We start from the raw sequence: 27827 nt of genomic DNA, 5'->3' as shown, positions 1-27827 counted from the left end.
GGGGGTGCCTTTAAATATTATTAAAGTGCAGATTCCCTTAGGGAGCAGATAGAAATATGGAATTTAGGGTCTCTGAGCTCACAATGTAAAAATGCATCTTTAAGTGAAATAGTTTTTTAGATTGTGTGTTTGAAAATGCCACTTTTAGAAAGTAGGTATTTTCTTGCTTAAACCATTCTGTGACTCTGCCAATTTGTGGATTCCCTGTTGGGGTCAGTTTGACAGTTAAGATGTGTGCACCTGTCTCTAGACAGTGACACAAAGGGAGCTGGGGTGTAGCCTGCATTTCCTGATGAGCCATCTGTGCTAGGAGGTATGGGTGGAGTGGTCACTTACACCTTAAAGGGCTGTGCCTGCCCTCACACAATGCAGTTTCCAACCCCCTGGTGTGTGTCTGGGGCCTGGCCTGGTCAAGGCAGCATCTTACAAACAAGAGAGACTTTCCTTTGAAGTAGGCCTACTTCAAAGGCAGAAAGGGGTATAAGAAGAGCCCCAAAAAACCCTGAAAATCAGATCACTTCTGAAATCAAGAGGAACCTTTGCCAAGAGGAAGAGCTGAGGAGAAGTGCTGCCCTGCCTGTGGCTGTGCTTTCTGGAGCTATCCTGCAGTTGCTGCTTCTGCCTGTGAAAGGGGACAAAGACTGGACTTTGTGGTATATTCCTTCTTGAGAAGAATCTCCAAGGGCTTGGACTGAGCTTGCACCCTGTTCTGAAGTCTTAGGGCCATCAAAGACTTCCCCGACCAGCACCTGTCCTCCCTGCTGAGACTTCTGCTCTAACAAGTATTGCCCTCTCCAGTCCCTGGGCCCTTGAAAGGAGAAGCTGGTGAAAATCCAAGAAAAACAACTTTGGGTGACTCGGGACCAACGCTGCTGCCGAATCCTGTGACGCCGCCTGTAACCGAATCCTTGGTCCTCGCTGGAGTACAATCACCCTTGCAGGCCCGACACCTCTGCAGGCCCGTCAAAGTCCTCGACTCCATGGAAATCGCTGCACCACGTTGTCACCAACGCCGCCCAAAGTGCGCAGATTAAATGCTTCACACCAACGTCGCCTCACCTACACCGCTCCACAGCAAAGACCCAATGCCTCTTTGTGATGCCTCAGCTCTTCGCCCGCAGCACCGGAACCGACGCCGCCTCAGCTCCAGTGATGCCGCGATCCCCGATTTCACGCACTGGCTTGTTTTCACACTTTACTAAGGTACTGTACCTGGGGGGTCTGCGTGACTCAGTGCCTGGCGCTGTTGGCGTTGGATTGTTAGGAACGACTCTGTCACGTCACCGTGTTAAAACCTCATCGAAGCATTTTGTGTTTCTAATCGCTTTTTTTTAGTTTAATCTTTAAAAATTCATAACTTGACTTGTGTATGTGTGTATGTCGGATTTTTGTCATTTTGTGCTTGGTTTGTTTAGATAAATATTGGCTATTTTTCTAAACCTGTGTTGTGTCATTTTGTAGTGTTTTTACTGAGGTACTGTGTGTGTTGGTACAAATACTTTGCACCTGGTCTCTGAAGTTCAGCCTACCTGCTCGTGCTATGCTACCAAGGAGGTGAGAGGGGGTTAACTGAGTGTGATTCTCCTTTACCCTGACTAGAGTGAGGGTCTTTGCTTGGGCGGGGGTAACCTGACTGCCAACCAAAGACCCCATTTCTAACAGAGACAGTCACAGGTGAGGTGAAATTGTTTGTGATGGGGAAGATCTCTTTGCTGCTGATGGTGCTAGCATCAATGAGGTCTGCCAATCCAGTGTGTTTGGTGTACTAGATTTGTTGTTAATGGAGCCTCAGTGCAGATTTTTGTTCCTGTCCACAATGTCTTGTCTCATTCTCTTTCTGCATTCCATTTGTTTTGTACTGGCGCTTTGTCATCCTAAATTCCTCTGTGTAGCAACTGGCCTGAGGTCTGGATCTTGTGGCTTCATTGTGCTTGATGGTCCCAGTGAGTCAGTTCAGACAGTCATCCAGTTGTTGAAGTTGTTGATGTCAGGGCCCAATTCCTCGGGATCTGTTTGTTGCCGTTATTAGCGAGCATATGTCAGGAGCTCAAGGTATAACAAACTAAATTTGGTCATTCAAATGTTCATCAAAAAACAAATAACTCATTTCTGTGGTGCCTTGACTCGTTTTCCCTTTTAGACTCTTCTATTTTCGCCAACATCAAAAGAAAATAAGGTTTCCGACTTTTCTCACACCTGGAAGGAAAAACATATTCACTCAACCCAACGTGTACGATCTTTCTGTCGTCAAGACAGCACTAATCTCTTCACTATTTCTAAGCAAGGTTATGAAACATTACTATGCATCGAACAAGGATTCTTCTGAACGCGCTGACGGTAATTATACAAACAAGCAGCCGCTCGACTCCAGCTGGTCTGGATAGGAAACAAAGTAGCACCTTTCACACAAATAATCATCGGCGGGGGAAAGCCCCATCGGAACATATAAACGAGCAACTGCTCGTTTCCAGCTGGTTTGGATAAGAAACAAAGTAACAAGTTTACAACAGGATAAAAAACAGCGGGGGAAAGCCCTGTCAGAACGAGCTTACCAGGAGCAAGTTCAACCACTCGCTTACAATATTCTTCGTGCCTCAAAGGCTGAGAGGCCCCAGGGAAGAGACCGCTCAAGTGCAGGATCCAAAATAGTGAGCACTGGAACATGGGTGTGGCTGGCTTTTATAGAGAAGCCACACCCTAAAAATGGCTGTCACTGGAGGTTGCTGGGACATGAAGTCCCAGTGACAAAGTATGTGTTGGATGAGGGCAATGGAGCCACCATCGGGAGCTGCCTCCAGGCAGATGAATCCTTCCACTAAGAGGGCAGGAGGATAGTAATCCAGCATAAGAGCGCGTGTAGCTGGGACTCCAACAGGCGTGATTGAGACCGCGCCAAGATTCAACAGTGAAATGCTTCCAAAGTCTGACAGTTGATGAATTCAAGCAGGCTGCTAGTGTGGGACAGGAATGCTGAATTTGATGAGTCATTATCTATCCAAGTGATGGTGAGGGTTTATCAACTGAGATGTTGTCAGAAGAGGTGAAGACCGGCTTCAGGAGTTGTCTGATCGAGTGTGTGGGTGCATCAATGCATTAAGTGAAACTGAGGTTTCCCAGGTTGTCTAGTACAGCTGTAGAGTTCAGATCAGTGTGGTTCTCCAAGTGGAAGTTTAGTGGAGGTTTAGATGTAGGCACGGAAGTCAAGAATGAGGAGAGCAATAAAGTCTGTGAAGATGTTGGTGAAGTCAGTGCGTGGTCCTGATGGTCTGCAGATGAGGGTTCCACTGAGGGTGAATTTGGCTGTGATGTGAAGTTTGATCGTTAGGTGTTCTATGTTGCTGCTGGTGGTTGTATCTGTGGAGGTGGTGCAGTTATGGCATCCCTGAAGATGATGATGACTCTGTATCTGGGCTTGTGCTGATGGACTTGCCTGGTTTTCTTGTAGCCAGGGCTGGGGGGTTGGTTGCAGAGATGGTGGAGGCCAAAGAAGTATTCAACACAGGTTCCATGAGAAGCAGCAGTTCTAGCTTGTGGTCATGCAACAGGTCCCAGATCTCTGTGGCATGTTTGGTGAGTGAGAGGAGGATGAGGAGCATGCATGGGAGTGCTGTGTGGGTGGTGGCTGGTCCGTGTGGATGTCTGAGAGTCGGTGTCAGGTACTGTTGGTGCAAGAGAGTTGAGTGTGTGTGGGAGAGTGAACAAGCACTTGCAGGTGGCACACTAGAACTTTTTCTCAGTGTTATCTGGTGTGGTGTGACAGCAGCATTGTGAGCAGTGGCGGGAAATAAGAGTGTGGATGGTCATGGCAGAGTAGCAGTGAATGGGTGAAACAGCAGGTTCCTGGTGCTGGGCACAGACAGGTCACAGAGGGGCACAGATGGCCTTACCTTAGGCACATCTGTGGCATGCCTGCTGTGCATGTGTGTGCAATGACTGCCACTGAGTAGGTCTTGAGAGGGGAAGGAGAGCAGCGGGTGGTGTGTGTCACTGGGAAGGGTGCAGGCGGTGGGAAGCAGGAGAGTGAGAACAGTGGGTGAAAAGTTAAGGAGCCATTGGGGAGGAGTGGGAGAAAAAATAGTGGAAAAAGGCACCAGAAAGGATAAGAGCAAAGAAGGAGCGAAAAAACCCAGAAACGTGTTGGGAACCATGAGAGTGAGAACAGAACATGAAGAGTTAAGGAGCATGTGGGAGGAGTGGGACAAGAAAGAGTGGAAAAAAGCACCAGAAAGGAAAAGAACAAAGAACGAGCGAAAAAGCAAAAAGGGCATAGAGTGAAGAGAGCAAAATAAAGTATAGTGCAAGTGGCACAAAAAAGCAGCAAGAAGCAGCACAAAGCAGTGAAAGCAACATGCGTTATGCAGTCAGCAAACAGTGGAAAACAGTGTAAAATAGCCATTAAAAATGTGGAAATAACATGCAGAGATCAGGCAACGTACTCGCAAAACAAGTGTGAATTGGCAAAAAGTAAACAACAGAAGAAACCTCGATATGCGAGAAAGTGCAGAAGAGAGAGAGTAAGAGAGTGTGACAAATAGGAGGAGCAAGGCAGGAGCCTCTATTGCACTGGAACGCGTCTGAAAGGACCTTGCCTGGACGGAGCTTTCGGTACAAGAGTGGAGAAGTGTGGCACAATGATTAGAGTGGCAGACCCTGAAGCAGAGATCTGGACCAGGACCAGGGTTCAGTTCCTGCCTCGGTGGGTCTTGGGCCCAATTCCCTTGGAACAGATAATTCTCGCCTCAGTGCCTAATTTAATTAATTGGTCCCACTCTGTAATTCCAGGCAATAGCTTGCTTAATTGCCACGATGGCCCTGACAGCACTTGGATTCCTGGCATCACCCTGGGGGTTACCCAGGAGTGGGTGCCTCACAGGGAAAAGGCAGGAGGGGTTCCACCGTGGTATGCGTACAGTGCGTTGAGACCCTAACGGGTGAGTAGTGCACTATACAAGTGCAAAATTTTCAATTTTACAAGTAAGCTCTAGTGTGGGCTAGGAAGCTCAAAGATGAGCATTTTAAGAAAATAGTCCAATGGACATTTAAAAGTTATCAGCAGAATCACTGAATTAGTCTCAGTCATTGATGAATATTCTAGGCCGTATTCTAGTCCAACATTTTGTTTGCACTGCGGCAGTAAAGACAAAGAGCAACTATATGCAAATCTGTGACACTCCCTCGAGGTGGCATTCTAGTCCAGACTGCAAGGCCCTGTCCCTTCTGCATGGCAAAGTAAGCAACCCCACATATCTACTGGAATTGTTGACCTCGTTGCATGTGCAACTTGATGCTGATACAGTGATCTATGGGACCAGTGTCTAGACATACCATTCACATACCACTTACACCTCGGGCTACACATGGAGGAAAACAAAAATATGTAAATGGGCTACTTGACTGAATCTGAGCTACTGATATTTACAAACCACTGTTGTTTTACTTGGTGACAATAGAGTCATAGACTCAATTCAGCATTTAACCTGCCTTAACAAAAAGACATTCCATCCCAAATTGCAGGGTCACGTCCATTCTACCTGTGAACGTAAGGAACCCCAGGCATGTTTTGCGTTGTCAGAGTTTAGAGTTCAGAGAACGACATCTTAAAAATGCTTATCATTACATGATGGTAGGAAAATTATCTGACAATTTTCAAGTTGTGCAGAGGAGTGCGGTTTTAAACAGTTTGGCCTGGTAATAGAACCAGTGCCATACATATGTTAGCCTAGGGAATATTACCAACAGGTTTGTTTATATGGTTGAGGTAATAGCCACGATTCGTAGCATCAGGTTGCTTCCCTAGTGTATCCATGTTTGCTTGAACTATTGGGTTAGTTGAGGACAGGTGGATTTTCTAATAAGGACGAGTAATTGGCAGGTAGGAAGGCAAAAGGAAAGTCCACTTTTGTGGATCAATCAGGAGACTGGGCCAGTAGATTCTTGTTGGAGAAGTCTTGTACCCATGCATTCAAAAGAAACATGTTAGTTCAACTTGAGAATTTTTACAGGGCGGTAGGAGTTATAGCTCATGCTGATACCTTAAGACTCGAGATTTCTGCTCCGGTGTACAGAATGCTGTGACACTGGATCAAAGAGGACGAGGCTGATGTCAGTAGAAAGCCAGGCTACCATGAGACACATTGGGCAAGATTAACAAGAAAGTGTGCCACTTTACTTGAGTCCCCTACCGCCACCTAACAACATCTTGGAGGTCGTTAGCACAATAGTGTCAAAGCTGGTGTAGCAAAGTACAGGGAGGCCTAGAGGTTGATATGGGGATGGGTGCGTCATTTTAACTCCTGCTATGAGCAGGCGTTAAAAATGCTGGAAAAAATGGTGCTGTGAAATGTTGTAAATTTCACTGCACCATTTTTTCAGGCCTGGCGCAAACATAATATGGCACAAAGGGTTACAAAGTAGGGCTATGCATACATTGCACCACTTTGTAAATATATCGGGCGGACATGGACTCCTTAACACCACATTAACGTAAAAATAAATGATGCTAGTGTGGCACAAGGAAGCGCAAGGGGCTTGTAAATATACCCCCTTAGGTTTTAAGTTGTTCGCCCATCTTATTACAGGATACCTTGGAATTCAGAAATAATGAATTAACGGCTAGTAGGGTTGATGGTTAACTGTTGCAGCATGAAAAGCAAAGCAAACTACATTTATTTTCTAATTTATTTTGAAAATGTAATATAGATCCACAAATCTATAGTGGGTTGAAGCCTCATTTGAACTTCCACAGGACTTCACCTCAGGACACTGAAACTGCTCCTGTGAAATAGAAGTTCTTCAGAGACATGTATATACTGAGGTGGGGAAATGTGCAAAAGCCAGATTCGATTTACTAATATGTGTAGTTTAAAAAATAATGACTAAATCACTTCTAGATATTATGAAACCGGTCAATATGCAATTTAAGCCTACAAGGGCATGAACACAGAGAAAAGGTTTGTAAATACTCTAATTAAGGGTCCATGTTTCCCCTGAGTTACTGATTCTGAATGAGAGGGAGAGATACGTCTGATTATGAGATTTTGAGGCATAACATCTGTGGATGAAATACTTTCAATCTGCTGAATTACTGCGGATTTTTAAATCCCTAAGGGGCTTCTCTCGTAATACACTTTGCTGGCCACATAGAGATTATTGGACCAATTGCAATGAGACTTGAAGAAAATTTAGTCCTTGCTGATCATTTCCGTGCACTAGTAGCTAATGTCTTAAGTAAGAGGCTTTGAACTATATGCTCTTATCAGTTGCATGCAGCACGTATCACGTAGACCTAATAATCATTTTAACCTGTTACCTCTAACGTGCTAGAAGGGCAACAACCATAGCTGTCTTCTAAAGAATGTAAAATGTTTTGAGCAATTGTTACTGAAATACACATTCTAATGAGGGTTTATCTTGTCTTTTAACGCCTGTCGTCAACTTACTGGTGCAAACACTTAGGGGCATATTTAAGAGCCTCTAGATCCACCTGAGCCCTGCCATAGCGTCATTTTTTTGGACTTAAGGCGGTGCTAAAGTGGCATTTTCCCTGTGTCATATTTACAAAGTGGCAAAATACATGCGCCACTTAGTAAACCCTTGCGCTACACTATGCCAATGCCAGGCATAATGTATGCCAGGGGGCGTTCACCCGTTAGGGGGCCCCAAAAAATGGCACTAGAAAATCTAAGAGATTTCCTTGCGCCATTTTTTTCAGTACTTTGAATGCCTGCTCAGAACAGGCATTAAAAGGGGCATACCATCATTTATAATGGGCCCCTATGTACTCTGCAGGAATAGCTACTCCTGCAGAGTACATTAACAGTATAAATAAAAAAAATTACGCTATTGCCCCCTACTCTGCACCATGACCCAAGGGTAGGTCGCTCCCCCTGCCGCTGCAGCTCCTCCAAGTTCCCGAGTTCCTGTGTTCCTGAGACCCACCTAACTGTAAGTACCCCCCTCCTCCCAGCCCCTCGCCCTGCCCTGCGCCACTCACCTTCTCTCCTGCTCCTGCTTCTTTTCCTCCTCTCTGTCTCTTCCTCCTCGCTCCCCCTCTGCAATCTTCTTCTGTGTTCTTCTGTTCTTCTCTTCTGTTCTTCTGTTCTTCCCTTCTGTTCTTCTGTGTTCTTCCGGTCTTCTGTGTTCTTCTTCTCGTTTCTTCTGTGTTCTTCTGTGTTCTTCTGTGTTCTTCTCTGTTCTTCTCTGTTCTTCTGCTCTTCCGATCTTCTGTGCTTCTGTCTTCTGTTCTTCTGTCTTCTGCTCTTCCGGTCTTCTGTTCTTCTGTCTTCTGTTCTTCTGTCCTCTGTTCTCCTGTCTTCGGCTCTTCTACCTCCTCCGTCTTCTTCCCCCGAGCCTGCCCTCCTGCTCCTTCCTCATCCCCCTCCCTCACTCGCCTCCCCCTCTCTCACCCCTAGCTAACCCGTTCGCTATCTACCTCCCTCACTCCTCCTATCTTCCTATCTCTCTAGCTCCCTATCTCACTATCTAACTCCCCCACTCTCCACCTCCTCCTACCTACCTATCTGTCTATCTATCTATTTCCCTATCTATCGACTTCTCTATCTATTTTCTCTATCTATTTCTCTATCTCTCCCCCCCTCCCGCCACCCCCTCTACTACCTATCTCCCTATCCTCTCACACTACCTCTCTCCCTCACCCACCTCTACAACCCCCCCTCCCCTATCTTCACAACCCTACTCCTATCTCTCTCCCTAATCTCCAAACCTCCTAACACTCACCCTCCTCCACCCTAAACCCCCTCCCCCAGCTCCTCTCACTCTACCTGTCCCCCCCCCCTCCCTCGCGCTTTCCCACCGCGACCTCCTGCACGCCCCCGCCCCCCAGCTCCCATTCGCCCCCAGCTGACCCCTCCCCCCCCTCCTACCTCTTATGGCGGCCGCTGCGCGACAGTGGTAGCGACCCTTGACCCAAGGGTAGGTCGCTCCCCCTGCCGCTGCAGCTCCTCCAAGTTCCCGAGTTCCTGTGTTCCTGAGACCCACCTAACTGTAAGTACCCCCCTCCTCCCAGCCCCTCGCCCTGCCCTGCGCCACTCACCTTCTCTCCTGCTCCTGCTTCTTTTCCTCCTCTCTGTCTCTTCCTCCTCGCTCCCCCTCTGCAATCTTCTTCTGTGTTCTTCTGTTCTTCTCTTCTGTTCTTCTGTTCTTCCCTTCTGTTCTTCTGTGTTCTTCCGGTCTTCTGTGTTCTTCTTCTCGTTTCTTCTGTGTTCTTCTGTGTTCTTCTCTGTTCTTCTGTGTTCTTCTCTGTTCTTCTGCTCTTCCGATCTTCTGTGCTTCTGTCTTCTGTTCTTCTGTCTTCTGCTCTTCCGGTCTTCTGTTCTTCCGGTCTTCTGTTCTTCTGTCCTCTGTTCTCCTGTCTTCGGCTCTTCTACCTCCTCCGTCTTCTTCCCCCGAGCCTGCCCTCCTGCTCCTTCCTCATCCCCCTCCCTCACTCGCCTCCCCCTCTCTCACCCCTAGCTAACCCGTTCGCTATCTACCTCCCTCACTCCTCCTATCTTCCTATCTCTCTAGCTCCCTATCTCACTATCTAACTCCCCCACTCTCCACCTCCTCCTACCTACCTATCTGTCTATCTATCTATTTCCCTATCTATCGACTTCTCTATCTATTTTCTCTATCTATTTCTCTATCTCTCCCCCCCTCCCGCTACCCCCTCTACTACCTATCTCCCTATCCTCTCACTCTACCTCTCTCCCTCACCCACCTCTACAACCCCCCCTCCCCTATCTTCACAACCCTACTCCTATCTCTCTCCCTAATCTCCAAACCTCCTAACACTCACCCTCCTCCACCCTAAACCCCCTCCCCCAGCTCCTCTCACTCTACCTGTCCCCCCCCTCCCTCGCGCTTTCCCGCCGCGACCTCCTGCACGCCCCCGCCCCCCAGCTCCCATTCGCCCCCAGCTGACCCCTCCCCCCCCTCCTACCTCTTATGGCGGCCGCTGCGCGACAGTGGTAGCGACCCTTGACCCAAGGGTAGGTCGCTCCCCCTGCCGCTGCAGCTCCTCCAAGTTCCCGAGTTCCTGTGTTCCTGAGACCCACCTAACTGTAAGTACCCCCCTCCTCCCAGCCCCTCGCCCTGCCCTGCGCCACTCACCTTCTCTCCTGCTCCTGCTTCTTTTCCTCCTCTCTGTCTCTTCCTCCTCGCTCCCCCTCTGCAATCTTCTTCTGTGTTCTTCTGTTCTTCTCTTCTGTTCTTCTGTTCTTCCCTTCTGTTCTTCTGTGTTCTTCCGGTCTTCTGTGTTCTTCTTCTCGTTTCTTCTGTGTTCTTCTGTGTTCTTCTGTGTTCTTCTGTGTTCTTCTCTGTTCTTCTGCTCTTCCGATCTTCTGTGCTTCTGTCTTCTGTTCTTCTGTTCTTCTGTCTTCTGCTCTTCCGGTCTTCTGTTCTTCTGTCTTCTGTTCTTCTGTCCTCTGTTCTCCTGTCTTCGGCTCTTCTACCTCCTCCGTCTTCTTCCCCCGAGCCTGCCCTCCTGCTCCTTCCTCATCCCCCTCCCTCACTCGCCTCCCCCTCTCTCACCCCTAGCTAACCCGTTCGCTATCTACCTCCCTCACTCCTCCTATCTTCCTATCTCTCTAGCTCCCTATCTCACTATCTAACTCCCCCACTCTCCACCTCCTCCTACCTACCTATCTGTCTATCTATCTATTTCCCTATCTATCGACTTCTCTATCTATTTTCTCTATCTATTTTCTCTATCTATTTCTCTATCTCTCCCCCCCTCCCACCACCCCCTCTACTACCTATCTCCCTATCCTCTCACTCTACCTCTCTCCCTCACCCACCTCTACAACCCCCCCTCCCCTATCTTCACAACCCTACTCCTATCTCTCTCCCTAATCTCCAAACCTCCTAACACTCACCCTCCTCCACCCTAAACCCCCTCCCCCAGCTCCTCTCACTCTACCTGTCCCCCCCCCCTCCCTCGCGCTTTCCCGCCGCGACCTCCTGCACGCCCCCGCCCCCCAGCTCCCATTCGCCCCCAGCTGACCCCTCCCCCCCCCTCCTACCTCTTATGGCGGCCGCTGCGCGACTGGCCCGCGCCCAGCGCCACGACCCCTGGTCCCCAGCTCCCCCAAGCCCCGCTGATCCGCTACGACCCCACCACCCTCCACGCCCTCAACCCAGGGCGCTCCAAAACCTGCTTCCTAGCTCACCCCAAACGCACCCATGGACCCTTCGCCTGCAACTCCTGCAAACGCATCTTCCACCACGCAACTACCACGACCACAAGCCCACGCGCCATCAACCACCTCAAGTGCATCCTGGTCAACGCTCGTTCCGTCCACAAGCACGCCGTTGAACTTTGGGACCTCCTGGACTCCACAGCCCCGGACGTCGCCTTCATCACGGAGACATGGATGAACGCCTCCTCTGCTCCAGACATCGCTACCGCCATCCCCGAAGGCTACAAGATCTCCAGAAAAGACCGCACCAACCAAGTAGGAGGAGGTGTCGCCATCATCTTCAAAGACTCCATCAGCGTCACCACCTCCACCGAAGACCCCCCCCTCGCCGCTGAACACCTGCATTTTCAGATTCGCACCGACCCAAGGACCACCCTCAGAGGATCCCTCGTCTACCGTCCTCCCGGACCTCGCGCCTCTTTCAGCGACGCCATCGCCGACTTCATCTCCCCGCACGCCCTCGCCTCACCGGACTACATCCTCCTAGGCGACCTCAACTTCCATCTGGAACAAAACAACGACCCCAACACCACCACCCTGCTCGACAACCTCGCCAACCTCGGCCTCAAACAACTGGTGAACACCGCCACCCACATCGCCGGACACACGCTCGACCCTATCTTCTCCGCCAGCAAACACGTCTTCTTCAGCCACACCTCTGCCCTACACTGGACCGACCACAGCTGCGTCCACTTCACATTCCGACGCGAGACCTCCCACCTCCGCACTCAACCCATCCCTCGTCGACAGTGGAACAAGATCCCTGAAGAGCAACTCTTCTCCGCTCTCGCCGCCAACCAACCCACCCTCACCACCGACCCCAACGACGCAGCTCTCAACCTCACAAACTGGATCTCCAACTGCGCTGACAACCTTGCTCCCCTCAAACGCACGCATCGACAGACCAACACCAAAAAACCTCTCTGGTTCTCTGACACCCTCAAAGAATCAAAGAAAACTTGTCGTGCCCTTGAGAAGGCCTGGCGCAAGGACCACACCGCTGACAACATGACCGCCCTCAAGAACGCTACACGCGAACACCACCACCTGATCCGCACTGCCAAAAGGAACTTTTTCACCGACAGACTAGACAAAAACAGCCACAACAGCAGAGAACTCTTCAGCATCGTCAAAGAGTTCTCCAACCCCAGCGCCAGCGCCAACGCCGTCACGCCCTCACAGGATTTGTGCGAATCCCTCGCCACTTTCTTCCATCGCAAGATCAGCGACCTCCACGACAGCTTCGGACACCAGACCCAACCATACACCACTGAACCCGCTTCCCCGGACATCACCCTCAACAACTGGACCCACATCAACACGGAAGAAACCAAATCCATCATGAACTCTATCCACTCCGGCGCCCCTTCGGACCCCTGCCCGCACTTCATCTTTAACAAAGCCGACGACATCATCGCCCCGCACCTCCAGACCGTCATCAACTCTTCTTTTTCTTCTGCTACCTTCCCCGAATGCTGGAAGCACGCTGAAGTCAACGCCCTACTAAAGAAACCTACGGCTGACCCAAGCGACCTGAAAAACTTCCGCCCCATCTCTCTTCTACCTTTCCCAGCCAAGGTAATAGAAAAGACCGTCAACAAACAGCTGACCACCTTCCTGGAAGACAACAACCTGCTTGACCCTTCACAAACCGGATTCCGAACCAACCACAGCACGGAAACCGCCCTCATCTCAGTCACAGACGACATCAGAACCCTGATGGACAACGGTGAAACAGTCGCCCTCATTCTCCTCGACCTCTCGGCTGCCTTTGACACCGTCTGTCACCGCACCCTAATCACCCGCCTACGCTCCACCGGGATCCAAGGCCAGGCCCTGGACTGGATCGCCTCCTTCCTCGCTAACCGCTCCCAAAGAGTTTACCTCCCTCCGTTTCGCTCAGAACCCACCAAGATCATCTGCGGCGTACCTCAAGGCTCATCGCTCAGCCCGACACTCTTCAATGTCTACATGAGCCCCCTCGCCGACATCGTACGCAAGCACGACATCATCATCACCTCCTACGCCGACGACACCCAACTTGTACTCTCCCTCACCAAGGACCCCGCCAGCGCCAAGACCAACCTACAAGAGGGTATGAAGGACGTCGCAGATTGGATGAGGCTCAGCCGCCTAAAGCTGAACTCTGAAAAAACGGAAGTCCTCATCCTCGACAACACCCCGTCCGCCTGGGACGACTCCTGGTGGCCCACGGCCCTCGGCACCGCACCGACCCCCGCAGACCACGCCCGCAACCTCGGCTTCATCTTGGACCCTCTTCTCACCATGACCAAGCAAGTCAACGCCGTGTCCTCCGCCTGCTTCCTCACTCTCCGCATGCTCCGCAAGATCTTCCGCTGGATCCCCGCCGACACCAGAAAAACCGTGACCCACGCCCTTGTCACGAGTCGCCTGGACTACGGCAACACCCTCTACGCCGGGACCACCGCCAAACTCCAAAACCGCCTGCAACGCATCCAAAACGCCTCGGCCCGCCTCATCCTCGACGTACCCCGCAACAGCCACATCTCCGCACACCTGAGACACCTGCATTGGCTCCCAGTCAGCAAAAGGATCACCTTCCGTCTTCTCACCCACGCACACAAAGCCCTCCACAACAAGGGACCGGAATACCTCAACAGACGCCTCAGCTTCTACGTCCCCACCCGCCCCCTCCGCTCCGCTGGCCTCGCACTTGCTGCCGTCCCTCGCACCCGCCGCTCCACGGCGGGTGGGAGATCTTTCTCCTTCCTGGCGGCCAAGACCTGGAACTCCCTCCCCACCAGCCTCAGGACCACCCAGGACCACTCCGCTTTCCGGAGACTCCTAAAGACTTGGCTGTTCGAGCAGCGATAACCCCCCCTTTCCCCCCTAGCGCCTTGAGACCCGCACGGGTGAGTAGCGCGCTTTATAAATGTTAATGATTTGATTTGATTTGATTTGATGGTGCGCCATCTTTTTAATACGGCGCACACATGGTGGCGGTAGGGGGACTTATTTAGAAGAAATTCAAATCAAATCAAATCAAATCATTAACATTTATAAAGCGCGCTACTCACCCGTGCGGGTCTCAAGGCGCTATGGGAAAAAGGGGGGGTTATCGCTGTTCGAACAGCCAGGTCTTTAGGAGTCTCCGGAAAGCGGAGTGGTCCTGGGTGGTCCTGAGGCTGGTGGGGAGGGAGTTCCAGATCTTGGCCGCCAGGAAGGAGAAAGATCTCCCACCCGCCGTGGAGCAGGGCGGATGCGAGGGACAGCAGCGAGTGCGAGGCCATAGGAGCGGAGGAGGCGGGTGGGGACGTGGAAGCTGAGGCGTCTGTTGAGGTATTCCGGTCCCTTGTCGTAATTGGCACATCCGTGCTGATGCGCCAGTTTTCTTGCATCACTCCTGCCCCAGCTAGCGACACCATTGGTGTACACCGCACCATGGCACACATTAGGCCAATAGTGTCAACAATTTTTACCCTGTTGAGGCGCTTTGCTGAACTAGCGTCAAAAATGTTGACTCTAGTAAAGCGAAGTGCAAGGAGGCCCCTTGATTAAAATGGTTGTTTTGAGCAGGCGTTAAAAATGATGCTAAAAACTTTTTGTGGGCCTCGTAATGCTGGAACGCCCCCCTTGGATACATTATGCCTAATGCAGTGCCTGATGCAGGCATGATGTGGAGCAAGGGGTCGCAAAGTGGTGCAATGCATGCATTGTGCCACTTTGTAAATATGGCGCAGCAAAAATTGCCTCCTTGAGCCACATTAGCGTAAAACTAATTTTGCTAGTATGGCGCAAGGAGGTGCTAAGGGCTTGTAAATCTGGCACTTAGCATGTAGATGTTAGCTTTAACAGGAGCAGCAAATCATCTCACTTTACCAAAATCAAAGCATAACCCCATGACTTTTAAGAATAGGCGTCTAACGCATTCCTGCGGGTTTCCGAACTGTTCATTTAAGATGGCAAAATGGTTGATAAACTTTGTTTTTATTTTTTCAGATTGAAGAGTTTAGAAGGCTGAGGACCCATTCTAAAGGAGCAGAGCTTCAAGAAGGTTGTGATGGGATCCTAGGAGATAACTTTAGACCAACTCAACCTCTTAGCGATAGGATCATCAGGGCAGCCTTCCAGTAGTAGCAGGTTTCACCATTCCATCAGGTATGAAACTTTCAGCAAAATGTATTTAAAAATATTCTGCAAACATGTTGCTCTTTGTCAGACCTTGGAAATGTTAACACACGTTTTATTTAAATAGAAAATGCCTATTCTCTATTGCTGATAGAATGTATCGAGCATAGGGCCCTAATATCTACTTCTAGACAAGCCAGCGCTGTACTACATGCTATTACTTTGTCCTAAATAATAATCAAATCTCCTTGTCCACAGGTTGCCCAACACTATCTGATTATCCCAGAGCTCATGGTGCAGAAATTCTCTGAAATGTTAGTCCAATCATGAGCGTGCTTCTACATAATCCTGACCAATAACTCACAAGAGGGGAACAAACAAAAATCACTTTGGAAGTTCCAGCAGCTTCTGCGTCATGAGATAACATTGTCCTCTAGCTAGTCTGTGGGCCTCATTAAGAAAATGGCACACTAACATTATCAGGACGCTACTCCCCCATAGTAACAGTGATTTGTTTTTCTGGACCTAAAATCACTGTTTTCGGAACCCCCTAGACCAGTTTTACCTGGTGCAGATAGGGATATAAACAGTATGCAAAGGCATAGCCCACCACCGCTCCATAGGGCACCACACAACAAATGCCCCTTCTAGCCTCAGACATGCCTTTTTGGCCCTCAACACCTGCTCAACAGTCCACAGCAATCCCCCCATCCCATTTACCACCTCCGCTGAGCGGATGGTAAATGGGATTGGAAAAGGTTCCTTTGTTGGACCAGGGGCTGAGCTTAACCTGGAGAAATGGACGTTGTAGTACTGGGTCAATTGCTGCCCCTGCTACCTGTGCACTAATTAAACAGCAAACCTTTTTCTGCCCTATGAGGGGCACTATAGAGAACCTGGATTGCTTTTTCACGGTCTACAACTGCATACTGAGCACCATACTAGCAGCAGCAATGTTACTTTCACCCAAAAGGCAACTTCAGCAGGAAGCACTGTACCACTGTCACCCAACTTCAATCCATGCATCTTCTCTGCCATCTCTTTCTGGACCTGTTGATTGACCCCATCTATCATAAAAGGTAGACATTCTCCGCATTTTTACCTCCTTTCTAGGCACCAGATAGGTTCCAGATCTCCATAAACCATATTGAAAGCTTACGGTAGTAGTTACTAAACCATAGCTCATCTGATTAAGTCCTGATTGTGAAGACAGGAAAAGCAGAATGGGAAGTCACATGTCAGCAATGTAAGCAACAGCTTGCTAAACGAAAACATGAAGCAATACACCTAGGGGAGGAAGAGATTAGAATAATTTGCTATGCAAAAAAGATTTAAACCGTACAAGAATGGACAGAAAGTTACAAATTTGATACTTTTGAAACACGATCAGCTTACAAATGTCAGTTTCCATTGGAAATATTTTTTTGACTTGGCTTTATGTTTGGCACCGTTTAATGAATCTTCATGAAATTTCCCCAAAACAGTGTTTCGTTGGGTCTTGTTGTGCATGAAAAGATTTGGGGGGACCCGTCAAGAAGGGGCTGAGAAAAAAGGCGATCAAAAAACTGTGTATTTCCCATGTTAATTCCCATAGGGATTTTGAACACGACTACAGCTTGAGCCACTGAAAACAGAATTACACCAAATGTCCCAGAAAGGTAGCTCTTGGTCCAGAAAGCATGCCTTTTGCTGTTTGGTGTAAATGCATTCAGTAGTTTTTGAGATATGAAAGGTAAACTAATTTATATAATTGGGCAGAGCCTAAGCACTGATCTCATGGTGAAATCTGATTGGCTGTCAGCACATCAACCAGGAAGTGCTGGCAGCCATCTTGGGTCCAATATACATGATAGCACCCCATTGAAATGCCTTGTAATGAATGGCAGTTTTTGATTGTTACAAAATGAAGAACGTATAAAGGGTGAAAACAAATGTTGGTTACAATATAATTAATTTGTTCAATCAATCAATCAATCAGGATTTATAAACTGTGACCAATCACCCGATAGGGTATCCAGGTGCTTGCATGTCCTGGAGGCTTATTCAAACAGCCAGGTCTTGGGGGCCATGCGGAATTCCAGAAGTGGTGGTCTGGAGGTGCATGGGGAGGCTGTGCCAGGTTTTTGCTGCAATGTGAGAGAAAAGCATCCTCCACTTCAGCTTCGGCAATTGCGGGGAGTGTGGGCAAGCGAAAGGGAGGCAGAGCGTAGTCTTCTCCATGGTCCGTTGAAGTTCAGGCGGTGGTTAGTGTATGTGAGTCCTTGGATGTGTAAAACCAATTTGGCTTGGATCAGTAGATTGAATTGGCGTCTCTTCTGTATGGGGAGCCAGTGGAGCTGCCTGAGGTGGGGTGTAATGTGGGTTCATTGGGGAAGGCCGAGGATGAGTCTGACTGTGGCACTCTCTATGGTCCAAAGTCTCTGCAGGAGGTGTGCAGCGCTTCCTACGCAGAGGGCCTTGCCATAGTCCAGTCGGCTGGTGATGAGGACCAGGCTCACTGTGCATCATTTGTTGACAGTACCATACTAATTTTAGGAATTGTGGTGTGTTTTTAGTTGATTTTACCCTGTTGAGATTTCATGAACCATGTTTGAGAGAAAACTGTTTTCTCATGATTTTCTCATTGAGGCTATGGAAGGTGCTCCAGAAGCTAAAATCAGAGCATATTTTCTGTAAATTCACACAATCTTTTTCATCCATATGAGGAAGAAGTCTGACATTCTCAGTAAAACATGAACTTCCAACAGGAGCAGCCTGTCAGTTGATTGCTGTGTGTTCTACTACAGCCTTCCAGAGTGTTCTAAAGAACAACTAGTGTGCTAACTGTCTTTCTTATGACAAAGGTTTGGCACACCTGAAGCTATGTTGATCGAATCAAACAGTAAAACTTTACATTTAGGCCCATATTTATACTCTTTGATGCAAACCAGCGCTGGTTTGCATAAAAATTTTTACCGCCGGCCAACGCCATTCCTACACGCCATGCAGGCGCCATATATGTGGATTGACGTTAGCCGGCGCTGCAGGCTGGTCAGAGTAAAAAAAAATGACTCAAACCAGGCTGTGCCGGCGTAGGAGAAAATGGGGGTTGTGCGTCGAAAAATGGTGCAAGTCAGGTTTGAGTAAATAATCATGGCTCAAACCGGACTCGCGCCATTTTTTGGCGCACAACCCCCATTGAAATGACTCCTGTCTTAGCAAAGACAGGAGTCATGCCCCCTTGCCCAATGGCCATGCCCAGGGGACTTTTGTCTCCTGGCCATGGCCATTGGGCACAGTGGCATGTAGGGGGCCCAAGTTAGGCCCCACATGCCGCTTTAAAATAAATATATTAATACTTACCTAAACTTACCATCCATGGGTGTCCTCCAGGGGTGGGCGAGGGTGGCAGGGGGTGTCCCTGGGGGCAGGGAAGGTCAGCTGTGGACTGCTTCCATGGTCAGAGACCATGGAAGAGAGCCCACAGGTCCCTTAATGCCTGCCCTCACCGAGGAGTTAAAAAATGGCACACATCAGGCTTGGTGCTGTTTTTTAAGGCCCACCTCGTCCTGTGCATCAAAATGACGCAGGAGTATAAATATGGCGCACAGGCCTTAAAGTCATTTTTTGGGCTGGAACGCCTACCTTGCATGTCATTAACGCAAGGCAGTTTCCCACATCCAAAACATGATGCACACAGAGGAATTTTGACATCCTCAGGGTCGGGCGTCATAGTATAAATATGGTGCACGTTTTGCGCCGCATGTGCGTTAAAATGTTTGATGCACATTCGGCGCAAACGGAGTATAAATATGCCCCTTAATTTAGACAGGAACAAAATGAGGGGATTTATTTTGTCATAGAAGTAATGCTTAGTGCTGTAGAAAGACAAATTAGTATATATTTTAAGTGAGTTCTCAAATATCTTCTATTTCATTAAAACATTCTGACATGCAAACTTAAACATGTACTTTCAGCAGCAGACCGCCAGTTAACTCCCTAATAAGTAAGTAAGTAAATCTTTATTTGCATGATTAATTAAAACCATTGCAATGGTATATACAGTATAAACAATAAAAAATGTAACAGTCAAATGTACAGCATAGGCTGCAATCCTTAAAACGTAGATTCCTTATATTATACATTACTTACAGTTAAGATGTGTACGATCAAGACGATAGAGCACTACCAACCAACCATCACTAAACCCAACAATTGGTGACAAAGAGTGACAATCTGTGACTGAAGCATGATTTCTGCTTGCCTCACATACCAAGGTTAAAAATGTGTTATGTCACCTTACACAGCACATTAGCAACATAAGTTCAGTAAACAACAGAACCAGCTTTCGGGAATTAGCAATTTGAAGATTTTTGAACAAGTTCATAGCAATCCCTAACAATTAGGGGCAGCCATCAATAGGTTTCTGGAAGAGTGTAAAGTATAGAGCGCTCTAATTTCAATTCAATGTAGATGAGCCAGCAGCATAGATGTTTGTCAGCAAGCTCATGGCAGTCCTCATTGTAGGAAAGTACCATCTTGCCTGGCATGTTACCCCCATTTTTACTTGTATGTCAGTTGTTTTTGCCTGTCTCACTGGGATCCTGCTAGCCAGGACCCCAGTGCTCATGGTTTTTGGCCTGAATGTGTGTCCCTGTGTAGTGACTAACTGTGTCACTTAGGCTCTGCTAACCAGAACCTCAGTGCTTATGCTCTCTCTGCCTTTAAAATTGTCACTATAGGCCAGTGACCATTTTCACCAATTCTAATTGGCACACTGGAACATCCTTATAATTCCCTAGTATATGGTAGCTAGGTACCTAGGGTATTGCGCTTACAGGAGATCCTTATGGGCTGCAGCAATTCTTTTGCCACCCATAGGGGGCTCAGACAAATCTTACACTGGACTGCCACTGCAGCCTGAGTGAAGTAACGTCCACGTTATTTCACAGCCATTTTACACTGCACTTGAGTAACTTATAAGTCACCTATATGTCTAACCCTCACTTGATGAAGTTTAAGTGCAAAGTTACTAGGTGTGAGGGCAACCTGGCACTAGCCAAGGTGCCCCCACATAGTCCAGGGCAAATTCCCCGGACTTTGTGAGTGTGGGGACACCATTACACGCGTGCACTACATATAGGTCGATACCTATATGTAGCTTCACAACGGTAACTCCGAATATGGCCATGTAACATGTCTAAGATCATGAAATTGTCCCCCCATGCCAAATCTGGTATTGGGGTACCAATCCCATGCATCCCTGGGGCTCCACCGTGGACCCCGGGTACTGCCAAACCAGCTCTCTAGGGTTTTCACTGCAGCTACCGCTGCTGCCAACCCACAGACAGGCTTCTGCCCTCCTGGGGTCTAGGCAGCCCAGTCCCAGGAAGGCAGAACAAAGAATTTCCTCTGAGAGAGGGTGTTACACCCTCTCCCTTTGGAAATAGGTGTTGAGGGCTGGGGAGGAGTAGCCTCTCCAGCCTCTGGAAATGCTTTGAAGGGCACATATGGTGCCCTCCTTGCATAAGCCAGTCTACACCGGTTCAAGGAACCCCTAGTCCCTGCGCTGGCACAAAACTGGACAAAGGAAAGGGGAATGACCACTCCCCTGTCCATCACCATCCCAGGGGTAGTGCCCAGAGCTCCCTCAGTGTGTCCCAGACCTCTGCCATCTTGAATCCAGAGGTGTGAGGGCACAATGGAGGCCTCTGAGTGGCCAGTGCCAGCAGGTGACGTCAGAGACCCCTCCTGATAGGTGCTTACCTCACTAGGTGGCCAATCCTCCTCTGAGGGTTATTTAGGGTCTCTTCTGTGGGCTTTTTCCTCAGATAACGATTTGCAAGAATTCACCAGAGTTCCTCTGCATCTCCCTCTTCGACTTCGGCAAAGGATCAACTGCTGACTGCTCCAGGACGCCTGCAAAACTGCAACAAAGTAGCAAGAAGACTACCAGCGACATTGTAGCGCCTAATCCTGCTGGCTTTCTCGACTGATTCCTGGTGGTACATGCTCTGGGGGCTGCTTGCCTTCAACCTGCACTGGAATCCAAGAAGAAATCGCCTAAGGGTCAACTGAATCTTCCCCCTGCTCCAGCAGGCACCTAACGTCAGCATTACTGGTACTATGGGACCCCTCTCATCCTGACGAGCGTGGTGCCTGGAACACAGGTGGTGGACCCAAGTGACCCAGACTGTCCAGTGGTCCAACTGTCCGAATTTGGAGGAGGTAAGTCCTTGCCTTCCCTCGCCAAACAGTAATCCTGTGTACTGTGTGAACTGCAGCTGCTAGGGCTTCTGTGCACTTTTGCAAGGAATCCTTAGAGCACAGCATAGCCCAGGTCCCCAGCACTCCGTCCTGCATTGTTCAACTCACTGAGATGACCACCGGCTTCGTGGGAGTGTAGTGTTGAGATAACCATCATGCTCAGTTTTCTTGAACCCATGTTCAAGTACTTCTGCGGGTGCTGCCTTCTTGTGCATGGGCTCCCTGTATTGCTGAGGGCCCCCTCTGCCTCATCTTCCAAGTGGCGACCTCCTGGTCCTTCCTGGGCCCAGGCAGCACCCTTTTTCTTCAACTGCAACCTTTGCAGCTAGCAAGGCTTGTTTGCAGTCTTTTGCCAAAGAAACAACTCTGCATCCTCCAGCATTCTGTGGGACATCTTCTGTGCAAAGGAAAAGTTCCTGGCACCTTCTGTTGTTGCAGAATCTTCAGCTTTTTCCACCCGGAGGCAGCCATTTTGCACCTTCATCCGGTGTTTAGTGGGCTCCTGCCCCCCCTGGACACTTTCGTGACTCTTTAACTTGGTCCCCTTCCTTATCATGTCCTCAGGTCCAGGAATCTGTCTTCAGTGCTTTTCAGTCTGTTGTGGTCTTTGCAGAATCTCCTATCACGACTTTAGTGTGTTTCTGGGGAAGTAGGGTCACTTTACTCCTACTTTTTGGGGTCTTGGGGTGGGGTATCTTGGACACCCTTAGTGTACACACTACACTAGGCCTGGGGTCCCTAAGTGGTTCGCATTCCACTTTCTTAGTATATGGTTTGTGTTGCCCCTAGGCCTATTGCATCCTATTGTATTCTACGGTGTTTGCACTACTTTTCTAACTGTTTACTTACCTGATTTTGGTTTGTGTGTATATTTTGTGTATTTTACTTACCTCCTAAGGGAGTATATCCTTTGAGATATTTTTGGCACATTGTCACTAAAATAAAGTACCTTTATTTTTAGTATTGTGATTCTTGTGATATTGTGCTATATGATATAAGTGGTATAGTAGGAGCTTTGCATGTCTCCTAGTTCAGTCTAAGCTGCTCTGCTATAGCTACCCCTATCAGCCTAAGCTGCTAGAAAACTACTAATCTACTAATAAGGGATAACTGGACCTGGCACAAGGTGTAAGTACCATCAGGTACCCACTATAAGCCAGGCCAGCCTCCTACACTCATTGCCAGATAATACAAGTTAATGTGCAAAATAGGCAACAGTGATTAAGATTTAAAGCCCTTTGGGAACTCTTAAGAGCACTTCATGTTCTTGGTGGGGCTATGCTTATAAACAAACAAACTAACATTGTTTAATTATTTTTCTGCTTGTATGCCTGTTGACCAAATCGTGGCAATCCCCTTTGGAACAAAGTGCAGAGGAGATTATCTGCCAGGCAGCAATAACTAAAAGTTAAAAATTGAGAGCTAAAGATAACCCAAGATGCCCTGGTTTATTAGTTTGTTGCAGTGTGTCTTACAAATACCTCTCCAACCACCTCTAGTTGCTGGTTGTTACTTTACTTTCCGGTTGGGCCCTCTATGCTTAGTTTCTTTTTGGCTAAGGTTAGGAATCTTAACAGTACATCTTCACCTTTGAAGCCCACTTTTACCACACCCCCTTGATTCCCTACCCAGGAGCAAAGATAAATATGGTAGAGCTGCTCCAAAATTCAGATCCCTGCTGGAATAAGATACAGGCTGCCTTAATGAGAGGTGAAGTGGCCTAGGGTGAAACAAAGGAAGCATCTGGCGAGAGGAGACTGCTGCAGCAGATGGCAGAGCAGGATGGGGGAGTGTGGCCAAACTGGTTTTCAAAGGAGGGAAATCCACCTGGTACAGCCACTGGACTGCCCCCGTTTCCTCTTCCCCCAGCCAGATGGGTGCCCTAATAGATTAGGAGAGTGGCTGGAAGGGGTGTGTTAGAGAAACTTAGACACACCAGTGGATGGGATCAGCAAGATGTAACCTTCAAGGAGAGAATTTCTCCTTGTTGGATTTTTAAAGAATGCTGCTTCTGGGGCTGATTTTTGCCACACCTAACAGGAAGTGGTCACCCGAGAGAATGGCATCCTGCATTCCATTGGTCAAGGGTCCCACCCCGATACTTGCCACACCAGGAGCAGGGATAAATATGGCAGAGCTGCCCAACAATTCAGATCCCTGCTGGAAGAAAAGTACTGGAGAAGAAGGAATGCCCTGCTGAATTCCAGGTCTGCACTGGAACGACTGCACCCACAAGGACTGCACCAGCTGTGCACTCTGGCCTTCACTAACAAAAGAACTCTGCCTTGCTTCTGCAAATCCAGGAGTGGCCTACCAGTAAGCTACAGGTACAAAGGAGCTGACCACAGTCCCCTCCATTAAGACCTGCAAGAAAAGCCCAGCTGACCAGCATCCAGTGGCCATTTTGAGGATTCTGACCAGGTGCATTCTGGGAACTGTAGTCTCAGCTTCCAGGGAACAACTCATAGCTTCAGGAATCTTGGATCAAGTTTGTAGACACTTCAAGGACCCAAAAAGGACTTCTGAAAGAAGATCCAGAAGTTTGGAGAACTTTGACTTGACCTAGTGTGGGATTGTTGCCTGTTACTACGTGTAGGGATCTACTTGCCCTTACTAATAATCCTCTTCCTAACAGTGAGTGTTCGGGGAGGGAGAGACTCTGGACTTTAGGTTCCAGGATAAAGGGAGGCAGGCAGTGAACCATGTTCATCGCCCATACCTGTGCCTTGCTCCAAGCACTTATAGTGGGACAAGCAATCGCGCGGGGAGAGACTCTAGACTTCAGGTCCCAGGATACAGAGGGGCAGGCAGTGAGCCTGTTCATCATCTGCAGATGTGCTTTACTGCAAATGCTTACAGCACAACAAGCAGTCCCTTGGGGCAGGAAGAGACTCTGGACTTCAGGTCCCAGGATACAGAGCCTGTTCATCGCCTCCAGATGAGCTTTACTGCAAATGCTTACAGCATAACAAGCAGCCCCTCAGGGCAAGAAGAGACTCTGGACTTCAGGTCCCATGATACAGAGGGGCAGGCGGTGAGCCCTGTTCCTCATTTGCAGCTGTACTTTGCTCCAAGCGCTTATAGCGCGACAAGCAGTCCGGAGGTGCGGGGCGAGGCTGGGTTGCCCCCCCTTACCTGTGACCTGAGGAGCCCTCAATCTTGTTCATATGAGGTGCACCATTCTGGGTAAGGTGACCACAATCAAGAAGCGTCACGTCGATGAGGGAACTGTTAAAGCACGCCCTTCTGTGTCTATCGACAGTATGTTGGCAAGGGTTGTTGTGATTGTCACGAATAAGACTGAACGGACAAAGTGCACTCTCTTTGGACCTCATGGTGTCACGGACTCTGTGCAAATGCCGATATTCCAGTAAATAGTGTTATGCCTGAGAACTGAGCTGAGTACCAGCCGGAAATTGTTTGTCCCAATAAATATGCCAGTTTGGATGTTATTATTGAGCCTCTGCCTGAGCGGAGTAACTCTTCTCCCTTGCAGACTGCTTCCGCCACTGCTGCTAAGCGTAAAAGAGAACTGGGAAGATTAGTGACTGTGAAGTGGGAACAGCCCTTGCGTACCCCCGCTAAATACAAACATTGCATTTGTTTTATCTAGCCTTCAGTCTCTTCAAAACAATCTATGGCTTCTCAGACTGTTGACCTTTTGCTTTTGATTCCCCTGCATTTGAATTTCTGTGTATGAGGGATGGTAATATCTTTGTTGAGAAACTTAAGCCTCTGATTGAGCATTTGGTTCATCTCAAGGGCCTTTTAGGCAGAGCTCCTGTGTCCCCCATGACCACTAGCGATACAGTTATCGACCCACTGTCACTTGACCAGCACTTTGTGAGTAACCCTATTATTGTTTCATCTCAGAGTGCTACCAGGAATGCAACAGTGACTGATATGGGTACCAATGAGCACTCTCCAAAATCTTTGGATAGGGGTGGACTGTGATTTATCTCATCGCAGGTAGTCCGCGTCAGTCAGCTTGTAATCCTGGACCATCCGATTCAATTCGTACACCGGTTGATGGTTCCTTTGTTGCCCCATGTCAAGTAACTTTGAACATCCGGCCTTCATCATGCTAATTCTGGCTGGGGTCCCATCCCTAAAAACTGGTCAACAGGAGTCCTGGGAACAACTTCGGGATAAGGTTGCTCATTGGTTATATGTACATAAGCACTTCAACGGTTGGGGGCCCTACAAGACCATTATGGTGAGGTAGGTTTGTTGGCTTGGCCACTCAGTGAAAAGTGTTATGGTGGATTGTACTGTTATAACTTTTCAAAGGCCCGCTTGTGTTTGAGACATATTAAGCACAAAAGAATCCCATAGCACAAGTGACACTGAGTTTGTTACTCTCTCACTGGGATTCTTTCATAGACCACCGACCCCTACGCTGCACCTTAATTTTCAGAATTCAAGTACTACTTGTGGTTTCCCTTGTACTGATAAGTTTTCTGCACACAGTGACCTGGAGAAGGTAGACTGACTTAGAAAGTGCACCCCAACAATTACTCAGGCGTCCCTTGGGAAGGATGAGTCTGTGGTGTTTATTAGGAATATTTCCCCCTTTCTAGAGATTGAGAATGGGGCGTCAGAAAATTCCTTGTTGGATTCCCACATTGTGGGTGCAGTAAATACCACAGCTGGGTCCGACCTAGGGGCTCTCAAGAAGCAACACCATGGATAAGCTTACTGAGTCCCTTAAAATACGAAACTGGAAAGTGGCTGGTCTTAGATCTAAGACTAAATTGCTGGATTAGCTTAATTTTATTAAAGGGTATGATGTTGTTTTGTTTCAAGAACTTGGGACACATTGCCTCTATACGTGGATGGCTTTCAATGTTTTAGTGATCCTGCAACTCCATCACATAGCAGACATGCATCAATGGGGTTGGCAATCTGGGAAAATAATGCAGTATGTGGGCATGTCACAACTCAAGAGCATACTGACAGACGTTTTCAAATCATAGTAGTTAAAAAAGCTCTGACTCTGCATATTGTGAATTTTTATAATAATGATTTCAATGGAATTCCTAATACTAAATTTCCCTATTATTTAAATCCATTTCTGAACTAGCAGATGGCCTGGCCTGCTTAGGGCACACATTGTATCTGTGCCTAGCTGGTGATTTTAATGTGAGGCTGCCTATTAGTTATGGGGGCCTATATTCTGAACCCTATGCTAGTACTGGCGCTCGGAGTGCAGAATTAGGGCCAGATTTATACTTTTTGATGCAAAACTGCTCAAATGCAGTTTTACTTCAAAAAGCTTAGCACTAGCTAGCTCAATTTTTTAGCGTCGTCTGGGTGTCATATTTATACCATGGCGTAAGACGGCGCTAAAGAATGGTTGGAGTCAATTTTTTTATGTTTACCATTTCACCTTGTCATAAGGCAAAATGACGTTAACATCACAAAAATGACTCAAACCTGTTTTATGGAACGTAAATGTGTCGCAAAGCAGAAATGCACCATTAGCGTCAACTTTAGACACTAAGGCAGAAAACAGTGCAAAGGAGAGGCAAAATAGAGCCAGAAAGCCAGGAGATACCCCAAGGTGACCCCAGTCAACCAGAAACCAGCCAGGGGGACACACACAAGACCCAGGGGAGGGAGAAGAAAAAGAGAAAGTGTTGTCTGAGAGAATGAAATACTGGTGAGAGAGGGGACAATGCCTCAACATCATCTGTTCGTTAGCTCCAAATTGCCAATTGGCAGAAGAGAGGCAATCTAGCAGCAGATAGTAGACAAGATTGAGTGTGGCAGAGGTGAGGAGAACCATAACTGAGAGCAAGAAACACTGGCACGATTGAAAGCGAAGGACAAAGGAAAAAATGTCAAGGAACTGGAAGGCAGCACTTCAAACTGAAAGTGGTAGTCCAGCACCACAAGAGGACCTGGACGAGATGGAGGAGATAGTTGCAGCTGTCATCCCAGAGGAACTGGTCATTGGAATCTCAGGACAGTGCAGACTACCAGGAAACACCACAAATGCAGGGTACGTTGCATGGGGGAAATGAATGCCAAATTGTCAAGTGCAAGAAGCGGGAGGCACATAGGACACACAAAATGCATGTCAAAATGGTGCAGATGGACACATTGCACATGAAACAAGTTGCACCATGCTGACGTAAGCTACACATGTACCTATGCCTTAGTAGTACCATGCACCACAACACATACACAACCTGGACATACGTAAAATCAACAAGGCCAAATACCTACATATACATATGCAGCACATGGGATGGATGGCATGTCTAATGA

At 48.3% G+C, this 27827-nt stretch overlaps 1 protein-coding gene across 1 annotated transcript in view; it reads left to right on the top strand.

Moving 5' to 3' along the window:
* The window catches only part of CA8 (carbonic anhydrase 8), a 793085-nt gene that overhangs the window by 644086 nt on the left and 121172 nt on the right, over positions 1-27827 (top strand). Inside the window, exon 8 of the mRNA XM_069220231.1 lies at positions 15180-15338. Within this exon, the coding sequence (XP_069076332.1) occupies positions 15180-15314 (135 nt within the window). The 3' untranslated portion in view covers positions 15315-15338. The remainder of the gene's footprint in view (positions 1-15179; positions 15339-27827) is intronic.

Source organism: Pleurodeles waltl, chromosome 2_2, assembly GCF_031143425.1.
Source record: "Pleurodeles waltl isolate 20211129_DDA chromosome 2_2, aPleWal1.hap1.20221129, whole genome shotgun sequence".
NCBI classification, from domain to species: Eukaryota; Metazoa; Chordata; class Amphibia; order Caudata; family Salamandridae; genus Pleurodeles; species Pleurodeles waltl.
The sequence above is the reverse complement of the archived record's forward strand: the minus strand, read 5'-3'. Positions and strand labels throughout refer to the sequence as shown.